Source organism: Mobula hypostoma, chromosome 8 (assembly GCF_963921235.1).
Source record: "Mobula hypostoma chromosome 8, sMobHyp1.1, whole genome shotgun sequence".
NCBI classification, from domain to species: Eukaryota; Metazoa; Chordata; class Chondrichthyes; order Myliobatiformes; family Myliobatidae; genus Mobula; species Mobula hypostoma.
In genome coordinates, this window is record NC_086104.1 from 32209934 (window position 1) to 32228286 (window position 18353).

At 39.2% G+C, this 18353-nt stretch overlaps 1 protein-coding gene across 2 annotated transcripts in view; it reads left to right on the forward strand.

Moving 5' to 3' along the window:
- The window catches only part of LOC134350080 (4F2 cell-surface antigen heavy chain-like), a 51183-nt gene that overhangs the window by 19796 nt on the left and 13034 nt on the right, over positions 1–18353 (forward strand). Inside the window, exons 2-5 of one of the 2 annotated variants that reach the window (XM_063055009.1) lie at positions 12609–12673; positions 15486–15672; positions 16645–16782; positions 16900–17010. In XM_063055009.1, the coding sequence (XP_062911079.1) occupies positions 12609–12673; positions 15486–15672; positions 16645–16782; positions 16900–17010 (501 nt within the window). The remainder of the gene's footprint in view (positions 1–12608; positions 12674–15485; positions 15673–16644; positions 16783–16899; positions 17011–18353) is intronic. The other variant, XM_063055008.1, reaches the window with a different exon arrangement.

Consider the following 18353-nt stretch of genomic DNA (forward strand, 5'->3'; position numbering starts at 1 on the left):
TCCAAAGTGGAGGATCATGCCGTATGCCTCTCTCATCTTGACTCAGAGACCAAAGATTTAAAATGTCATGTTCAGCAGCTGGGAGCTGTTTGTTCTGATTTGAGTGAGTATAACACCAAGTTAACATCTAAAATAACTGATCTCGAAGGTCAGAGCAGAAGGCATAATCTACAGATTTTCGGTCTGCCAGAGGCTATCGAAAGCGGATCTCCTGTTGAATTTTTCTCTTTTTTACTTTGTGAGATTTTTGGGAAAAATACTCTTCCGACTCCACCCGAGTTAGACAAAACTCACTGTACATTTCTGGCCAAGCCCGAATTAGGCTCTAGGCCACACCCAGCTGTACTCTGTTTTCATTGATATCAGGTGAAAAACCTTTTAATCATGGAAGCACGTCAGAGAGGAAAATTGCATTATAAGGGTCTTTCCATTTGTATTGTTGAAGATTATGCTCCTCAAGTTCTGAGGCTGCGCGCCGAGTACAAAGTTCTTGTGCAAGAGTTCTGCAACCGTGGATTCAGGCCCTCTCTGCGTTATCCTGCCCATCTCCGAATAACTCTTAGTACTGGGGACAAAAATGGTTTAACCCTGTTACAGAAGCTCAGGAATTCATTGAAAGTCTTCCGGCCATTGCGACTCCTTCAGACTCGATATGATTATTTAAAATGGCCAATTAATACTTTTTTTTCTCTCTTTGTTTTTTCTCCCCCCCCCCGTTTTCTTTTTAAATTAAAATTTTAAATTACTAAATTCTTTTTCATAGTTTTTCGTGAGTATGGTACTCTGGATTATTACTTTGAGTTAAGTCTAATACTTTTTGATAGAACTGTTTCTTTTTTTCCTTATGTACAGTTTTAGTTCATAGTGCATAAGCTCTCTGGCTTTTTTTTGAAATGTTAATTAAACGAAGCTTATGAAGATATTCAGAAACTGGAAGTTGTTTTTTGGGGTAGTTTTTTTCTGAAGAGCTTGCTGCTGTTCTTTAGTAGTTATTTTGTTTTGGGATTGGGGTGGGGGAGGGTCCCTAGTGCTAATACCATTTATACAACCTTTAGTTATTCTTTGTTACTCAGGACCTTTTTTATGTCCTGATTCTCTTGTTTTATACTTTTAACCCAGAGCTGTTATTTGAATGCTTATTCTTGTGTATACCTACTACCCTTTATGTTTTTTTTTAAATGACAATGGTTAGCCCATTGAATCTTATAAACTGGAATGTTAAGGGATTGAACCATCCAGTTAAAAGAAGGAAGGTGTTTTCACATGTTAAGCAGTTCAAACCTGACATTGCTTTTTTGCAAGAAACACATATTCGTAGTTTTGATAACTCTCTCCTTATGTCTAGGTGGGTGGGACAGCACTTCCATTCTGCCTTTCCGGCTAAAGCCGGTGGGGGGGGGGGGGGTTCAATCCTTATTAATCAGAATGTTCCCTTTGAGCTTCCCAACAAAGTATCTGATACAAATGGTCATTTTATTATTGTCACTGGGAAATTGTATAATACTAGAGTAGTCTTAGCTAACTTCTATTCTCCCAATTCAGATGATGTGGACTTTTTTGATCGTTTTTTCTCTTTATTGCCTGACTTGAGTTTATATTCCCTCATATTGGGTGGTGATTTTAATTGCTGGTTAAATCCAGTATTGGATCGATGATCCTCTGTCCCTAGTCTTCCTAGCAAAACTGTTTTATCTATTCACTCTTTCCTTTCTAATTATGGTATCTCTGATATGTGGCATTTTTTTCCATCCTACTGAGAGAGATTATTCCTTTTTTTCACATGTCCATCATACTTTTACTAGAACTGATTATTTTTTAACTAGACAACGGGGTGACCTGTTGGGGCACCCTTTGAGAGAAGGGTAGTACAGTCTGATGTGACCAGAATGAACATTAGATGTTCCTGAATGCTATTGGTATTGCTTTGTTTTGGGAACTGAAGTAGAAAACCTCAGTTTATTAAAGAAGAATGACACGTAGCAAAGCAAATATAGCTCCTCCTTGTTTAACGAAGCACACTTTTGATGGCATCATTTCTGGTTTTTCTGCCACCCTTGTGCCTCTCGTCATTCTAGAGACGTGCAGTCCTTTCATCTCCCATCTCTTTATCTCTTCTGCTGTTTGTTCTTTATCTCTGATCCTGGAGACATAAATTTCTCAGCTCCTTTGTCTCTTCCTCTCTCCTTCTGTGCCTGTGTTTGTCATTCTGGAGACGTGAAGCCCTTTCATTCCCCGTCTCTTCATCTCTTCTGCTGTTTGTTGTTTGTCTCTGATCTTGGAGACGTGCATGCCTCTCCTCTTCTGTCTCTTCTTCTGTCATTTTTTTTGTCCTGACTCTTTGATCCTGGAGTCGTGCGGCCCTGGCCTCATCCGATTCTTGTTCTCTCCCTCTCCTTGCTGCTTCCCAATGATGTTTGGCGACATCTCTTGACCATAATGTCCCCCTTCCCTTTCCACGCAGCATAATTAGGCTGACCATTTTTTTTTACCCTAGTGCTGGATAGAAGAGTAACACCAAAGGATGATGACTATTCTTGATGATGTGGTTGGCGCTCTCCTAAATGGACGTGATATAGTCACCGCTGTTCTTTGACTGCAGCAAAGGGTCTTATGGGTGTCTCAGAGTACGTCATTACAATAAAATTTAATTATCTCTTATTGATGGTTCTCAATCCTGCACTTGCTGATGGTGATTAGCAGAATGTGACCCCTCGAAATAGAGCTGCCCTGCCCTTTTGCTCTCGTAGATGTCACTGCTGAGGCTGGCCGTGCGCATGCGTGGGGCTGTCGCGTCCCGATTTCCATGATGGCGGATCGGCTCTTGGGTGAATGGGAGCCTGATGATTTTGGCGAATGAGCAACTTTATACGAATATATAACCTTGAACTTTATACGAATATATAACCTTGAACTTTGCCTGCATTCTAATAAAGTTAGCGCATTTTAATTCGATTTAGCAAAAAAAAGTGCCACTGTAATGCACCATTTGCGCTAATTGGAGATCACACAGACAGAGCATGAGAGTTTTAGCAGTATGTAGATGGATAACCAGCTGATTCCATCTGTTCGCTCTTGTGATTATCAGAGTAAATTGATTTTGGATCATGTCCCAGTTACCCTGTCCATAAATTTCCCTGGTTTCCCTCAAATGAATTAACATTGGCGTTTTAACCTGATCTTGTTTTTGAATAATGATTTTGTAAAATTTATGAAGGACCAGATAACTTTTTTTTAAAGTACTAACATGTCATCTGGAATCTCATCCCAGGTTGTCTGGGATGCTATGAAAGCATATTTGAGGGGTCAAATAATTTCATATACTGCGAATCTGAAAAGAAAGACCTATTTAGAGCAAATGGACTTGATTAATCAAATTAAAGCAACAGACCAATTGTATGCCCAGACCAAAAATCCCAAACTGTATAAGAAGCGAGTAGAACTTCAAACTAAGTTTGACCTTATTTCCATTCAGCCATTTGAATGCCAACTTCTTGAAAGTAAGAGTTGATTTTATATTCATGATGATAAATCCAGTAAATTTTTAGTTAACCAACTAAGACGCTCTAAAGCTAAACAACAAATTACAAAAATTCAAATGGGAAATGGGAACATTACTTCGAATCACTCTGAAATTAATGATACATTTAAGAAACATTATTCTCGACTTTTTACCTTTGAATCTTTAAATGACAGTATCTCTTTTGAGCATTTTTTAAACAGTTTAAATATTCCTTCGCTCTCTTCTGACTCTAAAGCAAAACTCAATGGGCCATTATCACTAGAGGAAATATCCTCTGCCATCTCTGCATTACAGTTGGGTAAATCTCCTGGACCTGATGGGTTTTCTACAGAATTTTATAAATCATTTTCTTCGCTGCTTTCATCTCAATTACTTTTAGTTCTATCTGATTCGTTTAAACATGGTAATTGCCAGCATCGTTTAATGGGGCTTGTTTCATTCTTTTCGCCAAAAAAGGTAAAGATCCAACAGAGTGTTCTTTGTATAGGCCAATTTCTTTGTCAACTGTTAATGTTAAAATTTTGGCTAAAGGTTTGGCTCGTAGATTAGAGAACATTGTACATTCTATTATTTCCGAAGATCAAACTGGTTTTATTAAAAATCGCCTTCCCTTTTTTAACTCAATATATAAGTTTGCTGATGACAGAACAATTATAGGCCGTATCTTGGGTAATGATGAGTTTGAGTACAGCGAGGAAATTAAGAACCTGGTGGCATGGTGCGAAGACAATAACCTATCCCTCAACGTCAGCAAGATGAAGGAATTGGTTGTTGACTGCAGAAGGAGTAGCGGACCACACGGCCCAACTTACATCGGTGGTGCGCAAGTGGAACAGGTCAAAAGCTTTAAGTTCCTCGGGATCAATATCACAAATAACCTGACTTGGTCCAACCAAGCAGAGTCCACTGCCAAGAAGGCCCACCAGCACCTTTACTTCTTGAGAAAGCTAAAGAAATTTGGCCTGTCCCCTAAAACCCTCACAAATTTTTATAGATGCACCATAGAAAGCATTCTTCTAGGGTGCATCACAACCTGGTATGGAAGTTGTCCCATCCAAGACCGGAAGAAGCTGCAGAAGATCATGAACACAGCCCAGTACATCACACAAACCAATCTTCTGTCCTTGGACTCACTTTACACCGCATGCTGTTGGAGCAGTGCTGCCAGGATAATCAAGGACACGACCCACCCAGCCAACACACTTTTCGTTTCTCTTCCCTCCGGGAGAAGGCTCAGGAGCTTGAAGACTCATACAGCCAGATTTGGGAACAGCTTTTTTCCAACTGTGGTAAGACTGCTGAACGGATCCTGATCCAGACCTGCATCTCGTTTTTTTTGCACTACCTTATTTTCTATTTATGATTTATAATTTAAATTTTTAATATTTACTATCGATTTTTAATCCAGGGAGCGGGAAGAGCAGAATCAAATATCGCTATGATGATTGTACGTTCTAGTATCAATTGTTTGGCGACAATAAAGTATAAAGTATTAATATACAGCGCTTATTTAATATCTTATATTCACCCTCAGTTGGGACTCCTGAATGTGTTATTTCTCTTGATGCGAAGAAAGTATTCAATCATGTGGAATGGAATTACCTTTTTGCGGTGTTAGAAAAATTTGATTTGGACAGAGTTTTATTACATGGATTAAATTGTTATATTCATGTCCCACCGCTTCTGTTTTGACCAACTCTCAGCAATCTCAGTCTTTTAGCCTTAAACGTGGCACCCGTCAAGGATGCCCTTTAAGTCCCTTACTTTTTGATTTGGCTATAGAGCAGCGGTCCCCAACCACCGGGCCGCAAAGCATGTGCTACCGGGCTGCGAGGAAACGATGTGATTTGGTGATATGAGTCAGCTGCACCTTTCCTCATTCCCTGTCACGGCCACTGTTGAGCTTGAACGCACGCAAGGTCATTACCCGCGCGTCATCCATGTCAGCACGGGAAGAAGATCAACTCCTCGAGCTTGCAAATGACAACGGGCTGAAAAGTATGTTTGACATAATATCTCTGCCGGCATTCTGGATCAAAGTCAAGGCTGAATATCCTGAGATAGCCACGAAAGCACTGAAAACGTTGCTTCCATTTCCAACATATCTCTGCAATGAATGTAACGAAAACTAAATTGCGGAATAGACTGGACATAAGGACGTAACCCTTTTAGAAACAAAATTGAGTGTATTAGCCACTTATCACCTATATTCTGGTCGTGATTAACCCCCCCCCCCGTACAGAATCGCCAAAAATGATTTGTAGAAAAAAAATCAGCACGTAAACACATGCGCACACAGGTGCCCGCGCAAGGCTTCATGGTCATGGTAGTCTTTCTCGGGGTAAACACAACGTATTTGACTGCTCCTCTTGTCCGTTGGCAATCCTACCCAACCCCCCCCCCCCCCGGGGTCCCGGGGTCGGCTGGTCCGCAATAATATTGTCAATATTAAACTGGTCCGCAGTACAAAAAAGGTTGGGGACTCCTGCTATAGAGCCACTGGTGATTGCGTTTCGTAGCTGTGCTGAATCGATGGGGGTTAGGAGGGGAGGTGTTGAGCATGAAGTTTCCCTTTATGCCGATGATCTTTTACTTTTTATATCAAACCGGACTACCTCCTTACCCCCAATGTTTTCACTTCTTAATAAATTCAGTCAGCTTTCTGGTTATAAACTTAATTTACACAAGAGCGAACTCTTTCCAATCCATAGAGAAGCACAAACATTAGTATTTCATGACCTCCCTTTTAAAGTAGTTAACAATCAATTCACTTACCTTGGTATTACAGTAACAAGGAACTTTAAGAATCTTTTTTGAGAAAATTTTGCCAGTCTTCTAAATTCTACAAAACAGAATCTGACACAGTGGTCACCCTTGTCCGTGTCCCTGGTAGGTCAAATTAATGTTATTAAAATATATATCCTTCCTAAATTTCTGTACTTATTTCAGTCTTTACCAATTTTTATTTCTAAAGCTTTTTTTGATGCGTTAGGTTCTATTACTTCGTCCTATCTATGGAAGGGCAAATGTTCCAGACTTAATAAAGCTCACCTTCAAAAATCTAAAAGGGAAGGTGGTATGGCCCTGCCTAATTTTCGTTTATATTATTGGGCAGCCAATATTCGTTGTCTTATTTTTTGGTCTTTCTTCCATAATCAGTCTGACTGCCCAAAATGGGTGGCAATGGAGTTGAATGCCACTAAGGATCTTTCCATTTCTGCACTTCTTGGATCCGCGCTTCCTTGTCATTTGCCTAGACTAATTGTTAATCCTCTTATTAGACATACTCTGAGAATATGGGCTCAGTTCAGAAAATATAATGGCCTTCATGGTTTTTATCTCTCTCTCTCCAGCCCTATTTTACACAATCATCTTTTCCTACCTTCTATGTGGGATTCAACATTTTGTCATTGGTACAGAAAGGCTATTAGGCGCTTTGAAGATCTTTTCATAGGTAATCGTTTTGCAGCTTTCCAACAACTGTCTGTAAAGTTTAACCTACCTAATACTCACTTCTTTAGATATCTTCAAGTTAGACATTTCATTAACCCTTTAATATCAAACTTTCCTGAGATGCCTGAGAAAAACTTTGTGGACCTGTTTGTATTACTCCATTGGGTAAAGGTTTAATAGCTGCTATTCGGGATAAGTTGGTGATCTTGAAGTGTGCCCCGTTTAATTAAAAACTAGAACTGCCTGGGAACATGATCCAAATATCCGACGAGGTTTGGGATTCAATTCTTAAGTCAGTTAACTCAACCTCTTTATGTGCTGGCCACTGCCTTTTGCAGTTTAAGGTTGTACACAGGGCTCACATGTCTAAAACTAAACTATCGCGGCTTTACCCTGACATTAGTCTCGTTTGTGATAAGTATAAAGGGGGTGAGGCTTCTCTTATCCATATGTACTGGCCTGTCCTAGTCTAGAGAAATTCTGGAGAGAAATTTTTTTAACTCTATCCCATATTCTTTATTGCTACTTAGAACCTAACCCTCTGATTGCTCTTTTTGGCACTTTGGGTGAAGTAGACATGCACTTGAGTTCGACTAAACATCGAACATTATCTTTTGCCTCTCTCGGCTAGACGATTAGTTCTTAGGTGGAGAGATGCTGCCCCACCCAGTCATGCTCAATGGCTTAGTGATATTATGTCCTGCTTAGACGGTGAAAAGATTCATTATTGACTTAGTTGGGACATAAAGTTTCATAAGGTGTGGGGACCTTTTCTTGAATACTTTGATAACTCCCCTTTAGATTAAGTTATTAAGTTTATCCTTTTTTTTTGTACTACAGTTCCTTTCAGCTTTTTTTTCCTGTAAGTTTAACGGTTTTTTGTTGTGAATTACATTATTGTTTTTATATATATTTACAGTTCTGTAGGGTTGAATGCTCCGATTAATGTTTCTTTTATACATAGAATTGGTTGTCCTGGGGTTTTATAGTGGGAGGGTGGGGAGGACACTAACTTTATATGATTTTATTTTGGGTGCTTTTTCCTTATTGTTATGAATCATATATTGGACACGTTTGATTTGCACTGTATAAATTTCCATTTTGTTGATGGTTTTTTTCTGTCATTGTACTGTAGAAATGCATTAAAAAATTAATTAAAAAAGAAAGAATGCTCTAACGTTTTCATTTCTTTTTCCCCGGCTTAAAGCCACATACAGCTGACCATGCTGGAATACCGGTTTCTCCAAATAAATCAACACATTCTCCATGGTTTGGCCTTGCGCCTTATGTATAGTCATAGCAAAGCATGACCGTATTGGGAACCGGCTCCGCTGAAGAGGGACACCTTCCCCTTCTGATAAATTGACAGTAATTCTTGGGATCATGACAATGTCATTTTTGAATGCACCAATGTTTATCTTCGCTACGATAAGATTGTTGTGCAATTCTTCCACCATCATTCGCATTCCATTGCAAAGCCTTGGTGGATCCAAGTTCCTCATTGAAATGATGGGAGATCCCCTCTTCAATTCCAGTTTATGTGGTGGCAATTCAGAGAGTTTGACCGAATCAAGGAATTCTGTTGGAAAATGAGTGGCATTAGCTCCTTCACTTATGGCACTGAAGGAACAGTATTCTTTCATAATTCCAGGGAAGCGTCTAATGCACGTGAAGCTTATTTTTCGTATCATTTCATTGAGAGGAACCAAGATAGAATTCCTCGAGAACAGTTCTGCAGGATTGTCGAATGTCGGGTAGATGAAATCAATGCATTCTTCCATAGTTTTTGCTGGCAGAATCATATCTTCAGGTATTTCGATTTCACCGTTTTCATTTTTCTCAATCTTGTCTTCTCCAACATCCAATAAGAACTCAGAATATTGTCCTTGTCCCTCACTCAATCGCATGTTTCTCTTCAATTGAAACTTGACGAAGCTTCTCCATAAGTAGGATTTTTTTATTCATGAATTCTCCACATCAGCATCATTTCCGTGTTTCACAACTGCTAGAAGCTGACTGAAATCGCCACAGCAAATGGTTAAAATGCCCCCGAAGGCCTCATTCTCGCCTCATACATCACGAAGAGTACGTTCCACGGCTTCGAAGCTCTCCCTCCTAATCATGGGGCACTCATCCCAGACTTATTAGTCTCGCATTTTGGAGTAAATTTGCAGTATTGGTGTTTTTATCAATGTTACAAAGGGCATCTTCATTGACTTTGAGGGGTATTTTGAATCTTGAGTGCGCTGTCCTACCACCTGATGATGCTACAGCAATAGCAACACCTCCATCTCCCCTAACTTTAGCAAGGATCAAATTGATGATAAATGTCTTTTCTGTTCCTCCTGGTGCATCAATGAAAACCATTGAAGAGAGATTCCTTTCCAAGCAGTCGCACACATATTCATATACTTCTCTTTGCTCATTATTCAATAGGGTACTTTTTGCCGCATATTCTCGAGTTGATCTTGCCTTTTCTCCTCTGTCTCTTCCTCTCTCCTCCTGCTCTGCCTGTTTTTATCATTCTGGAGATGCGCAACCCTTTCATCCTTCGTCTCTTCATCTCTTCTACCATTTGTTCTTTCTGTCTGATCCTGGAGTCGGCGGCCCTGGCCTGATCCGATTCTTGTTCTCGCCTCCTTCTGTACCTATTGTTGTCATTTTGGAGACGTGCATGGCTCTCCTTCTCTGTCTCTTCTTCTCTCATCTTTTTTGTCTTGACTCTTTGATCCTGGAGTCGTGCGGCCCTGGCCTCATCCAGTTGTTGTTCTTTCCCTCTCCTTGCCGCTTCCTGACGACGTTTGGCATCATCTCTTGACCAAACTGTCCCCCTTCTCTTTCCACACGGCATAATTAGGCTGTCCATATTTTTTTACCCTAATGCTTGATAGAAGATATGAAGCAGTAACACCAAAGCTTCCAGGATGCTGATTTTTCTTGATGATGTGGTTGGCGCTTTCCTAAATGGACGTGATAGCCCTGCCCTTTTGCTGCGGTTGGTGTCGCTGCTGTGAGCATCGTGAGGCGCTGCTGAGGCTGGCTGTGTGCATGCGTCGTCGTGTCACGTCGTGGTTTCCATGGAAGGTGGAATTGGCTCTGTGAGCATCGTGAGGCGCTGCTGAAGCTGGCCGTGCGCATGCGTCGTCGTGTCACGTCGCAGTTTCCATTAAAGTTGGAATCAGCTCAGGTTGTCGAAAGTGGGGCCTGTTGATTGATGAGTGAGCAATTTTATACAGATATATAACCCTGAACTTTGCGTGCATTCTGTAAGTTAGTGCATTTTAAGTCGATTTAGTAAAAATAAAGTGTTGCTGTAACGCACCGTTTGGGCTAATTAGAGGTCACAAACAGAGCATGAGAATTTTAGTAGGATATAGATTGTAAGAATCCTTTAAGATAAGGAAACGATACCTTCACCATAGCTTTATCACTATTCTGGAATCTAGTCTTAGTGGCATTTGTTTTTCTATAAGGGGGAGGTTTGGTTGTTTGAATCTTTCACAGTAGTTTTTAAATATGATTTGTAAAGGCAACTCTTAGTGAAGTTAGTTGAGGTATAGAGTTCAGATCACACAACAGCTTACCACACAATGTTGTCCATTCAGTACCACCAAATTTAGGTGGCTTAAAAGTAGCCCATCATATCCTTCCTTTTAATTATATTGTGCATAAAGCCATTCTCTAGGGAATTTCTAGGCAATAAGATTGGCACTTAGGGCATGCCTAGAAAGAACTTCAATTTGTTGTCATGTACCAATTTCCTTTTCCTGTTCCATCACCTCTATCTGCACCTTCCCAATCTCCTGTGAATGCACATCTTTCTCTCACTGAGGGCCTAAGGCAAAATATAATCTTCACTGCCAGGGTTGAGGAGCATGCAACTAACTGGTCATGCTAAAATATGTAATAGAGTGGTACCTTCAAGATCTGTTGTGACTCTCCTTTTGTTTTAATGTAAAATTGCTCTGGTGCACAAGCCTAAGAATGTACAGGTTTTATAAGCAGAGGTGAATGCGATACACCCTGTATTTCAAGATGCAACATAGTCATGCAACACAGGAGCTGAATATGATAAGCAGTGTAAATCACCTAAAAATAAAAGTCATGCACATGGCTTCATTATGTGATGGTGAACTGAAAAATGCAATTTTAGTTTCTACATTTCCTAACATAGCATAGTGAGTAACATCATTCCATGTATTTCATTCAAAATTTTAATCTATTTTGGGAATATGCCACATTTTTCAACTCAATGGTCTTCACCCAAACAGTGTGCAGTCTAAAAACATATTCCACTGCAGGCTGGCAAATCCACATCTATGGCTATTTACAATCAATCGCACATGTGATCTTTCCCTCACTGCATCCTCCTTAGCAGTCCTGTAAATGTTACCAATTCTGTTCAGCCCCTAGGTTGAACTATCTTATTAAATGTGTTAACAGAAATAATCTTCTACTCTTAAAACCTACCTCCCCTGTTGCACTACTCCAAGGTACTCAGTTTAAGCCAGCTCTTCTAAATGTGAGATCCCTTTCAAGTAAGTCTTTTATCTTAAATGATTTTATTTTCTCTACAGACTTTGATTTGATGTTCTGAACTGAGACCTGGTTAAAGCTAGATGAATGCAGCCAGTTGTCTTCTGAACTGTGTCCCCCTGACTATGTCCTAAGGACAAAATGGCAGGCTTGCTACCATGTTCAAAAAGCATTTTAGGTACACTCTACTCACTGTCAACAAGTTTTCAAAATTTGAAATACATACGTTTCAAATTTATGGTACAGATGCTGTCCTCTGAGCTGTCATTTATCACCCTGCTAAATCCAGTGCCCGTTTTCTCTCGGAATTCTCAAAATTCTTATCCTCTCTTTTATTGAACTATGATAGGATTTTCATCTCTGGTGACTTAAATATTCATGTTAATGATCTCTCTATGGCAGCTGAATTCATGAGCTTACTAGACAGCCGAGATCTTACCCAACATGTCACTGAGCATGTCAACTTGGCAATGCACTTGAGTTTGGGTTAAATATTATTAATGTCTCTCTGTCTGAATTCAGTAACTGATCATTTTTGTATATTTTTGATGCCTTCCTGCCTGGAATCAAGACCTTGAAATAAATTATTTTTTAGAAAAAATAGTTTCTTGATGTGGAACACAACTTTAATTCTCTGAGCTGGCTAGCTTATCTGACTCATGTGATTTAGAACTGCTTAGTAAATGAAATGGTTGGTAATTTCAACAATAACTTGACAAATATATTGAACACAGTGGCCCCACTTAGGGTTAAAAAGAAATTACTTATTAAAACAGAACCATGGTTAAACACAATTGTATGAAAAATGCTCTATAAATAAAGTTGTTATTATTATTACTTCCTATGCATGACATTTTTTGGGCAAGACTTACTAGAATGCCTTATCAAATTTTTAGAATGTATTATCCAGGCAGTATGGCCAATGTCCCCCAATTTGAATATAAAATATTCAAAATTGAGATTGTATAGCACAAATAAAACTTCCAATTTCTCAGCTCACCTATTTATTTGAAAGATAAATTGTTGAAAATAAATAGCTTTTATGGTTATTATGCTTAGATCACTTACATTTAAGATGGTATCCTCTATTTGGATTTAGTTTATAGAACTTCTGAAAAAATTGAAAGAAATGGCTGGAAGATACAGTACAAAATCAAGAAAAAGGTATATTTGAGAGTAATTTTTAGTATTTTTATAACGCAGTTGTTTTTAATTGTATACCAAATGTGATTGTGCATTGTGCCCAGTTAATTTCTACTGAGGTATTTTGACATTTAAATTGATAACGTTATTTTGCTGTTATTCCTGTATGATAACTGATCATTGTTTTATCAATTAATTAAATGTTGCTTATATGGTTGCAATATTGCAATGTAATATTTTGTATTTCAAAATTTTCACTGCAAGTACAGCTGACAGGAAAATTTCAACCAGAATAGCCTTTTAGGACTGAGATGAGGAAAAACTTCTTCACACAGAGAGTGGTGAATCTGTGGAATTCTCTGCCACAGGAAACAGTTGAGGCTAGTTCATTGGCTATATTTAAGAGGGAGTTAGATATGGCCCTTGTGGCTAAAGGGATCAGGGGGTATGGAGAGAAGGGAGGTACAGGGATCTGAGTTGGATGATCAGCCATGATCATACTGAATGGCGGTGCAGGCTTGAAGGGCTGAATGGCCTACTCCTGCACCTATTTTCTATGTTTCTATCTAAACCAGTCATAGATCTTGCATACATCTATCTGATATCCTCTCTAATTCTGCTTTATTAATTCCACCCTTGTGGCTGAAAGTTTCATCTCTGGGCTCGTGTAAGCCTTTTCTGTATCCTCTCTAGGATTTATCTATCCTTCCTGATGTGTGATGACGGAAATTGGCTGCCATATGCCAATTGTGGCCAGACCAGTGTACTTACAGTTTAAACACATTTTTTTGAATTCAGTGCCTCTGTTTATGAATCCCAGGATCCCCTATGGTTTACATGGTACTCTCTCAACAAGCCCTTTACTTTCAAAGATTCAGGCATGTGTACTTCCAAATCATTCTGTTCACGTGCCTGTATTAGAACTATGCTATTTAGTCAGTGTTGTCTCTTTTTGTTCCTTATATCAAAATGTATAATTTTACACTTCATACTAAAGATCTCCTTCATCCATTATCTGTGTTTTGTAGTCTATTATGATCATCATGGTTTACCACACTTCAAAGCATAAGTCATCCACAGTTTTATAAATTATGTACTGCACACCCATTTTCTTTATGTTGATCAGAAAATGAACAATGGACCCAGCCCCTATCCCAATGGAAAATCACAGTCTTACATCCTGCAGTTTGAAGGAAATGACCATTTGCTGCTACTGTTTTCTGTCTTTGAACCAATTTCCTATTCCTGGTGAAAAGCAAACAAAATGCAAATACTCAAGCATGAGGAATTCTGCAGATGCTAGAAATTCAAGCAACACACATCAAAGTTGCCGGTGAACGCAGCAGGCCAGGCAGCATCTCTAGGAAGAGGTACAGTCGACGTTTCGGGCCGAGACCCTTCGTCGGGACTAACTGAAAGAAGAGCTAGTAAGAGATTTGAAAGGGGGAGGGGGAGGGGGAAATCCAAAATGATAGGAGAAGACAGGAGGGGGAGGGATAGAGCCAAGAGCTGGACAGGTGATTGGCAAAAGGGATATGAGAGGATCATGGGTCAGGAGGCCTAGGGAGAAAGAAAAGGGGGAGGGGGGAAAACCCAGTGGATGGGCAAAGGGTATAGTCAGAGGGACAGAGGGAGAAAAAGGAGAGAGAGAGAGAGAAAGAATGTGTGTATATAAATAAATAACGGATGGGGTACGAGGGGGAGGTGGGGAATTAGCGGAAAGTGTCCGGAAGGTGTGGAAGGGTCTGGGATAGGGACACCAAATATCTCCTTGTGGACTCGCTATCACAGCCATATATCCTTTCTTGGAACGTGCCTCTGCCACCAACTTACTCCAGTTGGCTTTAGGATTCGTTTTCAAGCCTCTCAATTTGGACCTTCTGAGGATCCCAGGTACTCACATTTTATTGACTCTGCCTCTCGTCGCTTCTCCTGTCAAGCTCTGAAGGCGACCCTCTCCGCCATGAGGTATTTGGTGTCCCTATCCCAGACCCTTCCACACCTTCGGGACACTTTCTGCTAATGCCCCACCTCCCCCTCGTACCCCATCTGTTATTTATTTATATACATACATTATTTCTCTCTCTCTCCTTTTTCTCCCTCTGTCCCTCTGATTATACCCCTTGCCCATCCACAGGGTCTTTTCCCCCCTCCCCCTTTTCCTTCTCCCTGGGCCTCCTGTCCCATGATCCTCTCATATCCCTTTTGCCAATCACCTGTCCAGCTCTTGGCTCCGTCCCTCCCCCTCCTGTCTTCTCCTATCATTTTGGATCTCCCCCTCCCCCTCCCACTTTCAAATCTCTTACTAGCTCTTCCTTCAGTTAGTCCTGACGAAGGGTCTCGGCCTGAAACGTCGACTGTACCTCTTCCTAGAGATGCTGCCTGGTCTGCTGCGTTCACCAGCAACTTTGATGTGTGTGGCTTAAAATGCAGATGCTGCAAGTTGGAAACAGCAATAAACATTGCAAGAAATGTTTAGCAGGTCAAGCAGTATCTTTGAAAAGAGCTGATGAAAAGGAACCTTTGACATGAAATACTAATTCTATTTCTTTTTACAAATGTTGCATGACCTGCTGAATATTCCAGCATCTTTTTCTGGTGACCCTTCAGTTCCAAGGGCCTCAGTTCTTCTAATTACCTTTTTGCATGGGACTTCTTCAGTTGCCTAAAATCCACCTAGATGATACTTATAACATTTTTTTATAATGAATCCAATGCAACTTTTGGGCTGCCCTAACCTTTACAGCTGAGGAAAGTAAAAAGAATTGATTGTATTGTGAAGTAAAAATTGGAAATCAATGACATAGATTAACACAATACTGTTTTCTTTCAGAGTATTTATTATTGCTACTAGTATGGAAGATCCAGACTACTTAATTTCAGTTCTAATGAAAGTTCCTGGAGTAATGATTTTTGTTTATTATCTGAATGATCTGTTAACAAATCCTAAAGTAGTTGAAAAAGCCTGGACATTGAATAATTATTTTCATAAGCAGAATTTTGCATGGTCTGGTTTCATTGTAAGTATTCAGAAATGATATCTTTTTATAGTATATATAAATATAGTATGTTTTATTTATTAAAATTTATATCAAAATTAGCACCTGCTTAATCATGGTATGGATCTGTATAGACCCTGTGATAAAAGGTTAAATTTAAGATCTAAAATGGTTTTGCAGAAATTAATTTTTTAAATATTTCAGGTATTTAATGAATTTAGTAAAATCTGAAGTATAATGATAAAAATATCAAATCATATCACTGCAAATATTTTGATAGCCTGGTATTATTTTCACGGTACAGCATGAGCACCTAAATTTATTGCATTGTGGTATACTACCTAATACCGGCAAAAAAAATGAACATAGGTCTCACAGCCCTAAACCCACATACTAAGGACATTTAATTTCATAGACATAGATGAAAGAGAAATGGAGGGTCTTTGGCTATGTAGAAAGAAGGGTTAGATTGATCATAGAGTAGTTTAAAAGATAGGCAAAGCATCATGGTACAAGGGGTCCATACTGTGCCGTACTGTTCAATGTTCTATCCGGTCCAACTCCCAACCTCAATCTGTTTCTGCTTACCCCACAATTATGTACCTATCTCTTCCAGAAATCTAGAAAAGTCTTAATAAACAGATCTGCTTCCTCTTTTAGCAAATGTTTGATGCAACTGCAATAAACCAGTAGATATAATGATGAAAAGACAGCGGCATTGATCCTCTTTCCCCCCCACAATGTTGGTAAAATCCTGGGATTTTCAGTCAAAGAACAGGTACCTAAATCAAACATTCACTATAAAATAAAGTCCTGAACATTCGCTCATTGGAAATGGATTTTTTTTTAGTGTTTTCCAAATAAAGACAAAGGTCTTTTCGCCATTGCACTCCCGGAATAAATATCTACAATGGAACCCAGTAAATGTTTACATTTTTGTAGAAACATACATTTTAGATGCATATAATATTTTTATATAAATCTTTCTTGTAGTTTGAAGGACATATTGCATCTATGATCTCTGAAAAACAACAAGGAACTTATATCAAATTGTGTGCAGTACTTTTATTAACAATGCCTGGGACTCCAGTATTTTATTATGGAGATGAGATTGCTCTCAAAGACTATAAGGTAATCAAAATCTACTGTTGTGATTAAGTTATTATATGCTTAAAGCATTATTATTATTATTATTATAAGTTCCTAATTGGTTAAAATATGGTTCTAATCTTGCGCTATATGTAACAGGAATCGAAATATCCTCTAATGCGATGGGACAAATCTAAATATGCAGGATTTGCAAACAGCGTTCCTTGGATTTCACCAGCTTACACACCAGTATACACACCAACTGTTAATGTATGTATGAACATTTTGCATTTCATGTAATTAATATGACACTGTAATAAATTATGACAGAATAGTTAAAGTAGAAAGTGAGAAGCTTTTTTACTTAGTGTAAGTATTCATAAACAGTGACAGAGTTTTAAGGCAAGAAGTACACATGAATAGAAGAAAATAAAGTTGGAGTAGGCTATCTGGCCCCTGAAACCTTCCCCACTATTGAATATGATTTACTCCAGATCTGAACTCCTCTGTGCCAGATAGCCATAGCCCTCAGTCCCCAGTATTATCAAAATTTATCTCTCACTACTTTAAAATCTTCTGATAAATTAGCCCCCTCTTAAAATCTTCTGGTAAAATCCAGAGATTCACTACCTCTTCCAGAATAATTATTTATGTGCCTAGGTTTGAAATAATTTGCACTTTATCAGGCTGATAAAATTAGAGCCCATGGTATCACAGGAAAGATACTAGCAAGATTGCCTGACAGGCAGGAAGCAAAGCGTGGGAATAAAGGGGCATTTTTTCTGGTTGATTGCTGGTGATGTGGTTTTCTAGACAGTTCAGGGTTGATGTTATGTTTTGTAACTTCAAACATTAAACTAATTCAAAGGAAGACATAGGAGTCTTAACTTCAAGTTTACTTTAAGTAAGCCGTGCACACTACGTGTGGTATCGTGATGATGTATACAATTTGCGTGTTTATGTATATAACCCATTATGGATTATTTAATGAACAAGAATGCTTGTTCTAAAATATATACACACGCACAGAAAATAATTGATTGCATAAATATTCACCCACTTCAATAGGACACACCAAATCATCACTGGTACAGCCAATTGGTTTTAGAATTCACACAATTAGTTAAATGGAGATCTGTTTTTGGAGGCCTATGTGCAGTCAAGGTGTTTCAATTGATCGTAGTAAAAATACACCTGTAGCTGGGAAGTCCCAACTGCAGGCGAGTCAGTATCCTGGCGAAAATGGCACCATGAAGAAAATAGAACACTCCAAGCAACTCTGTGAAAAATTTATTGAAAAGCACAAGTCAGGAGATGGACACAAGAGCATTTTCAAGTCACTGAATATCCCTTGGAGTACAGTTAAGTCAATCATCAAGAAATGGGAAGAATATGGCACAGCTGTAAATCTTATAGCAGGCTGTCGTCAAGAACTGAGTGACCCTGCAAGAAGGGGACAAGTGAGGGAGACCACCAAGACACCTGTGACAACTCTGGAGGAGTTACAAGCTTCAGTGGCTGAGATGGGAGAGAACTGTTGACCAGGTACTTCGTCAGTCGCAGCTTTACAGGAGAGTGGCAAAGAGAAAGGCACTGTTAGGGAAAAAAAAACT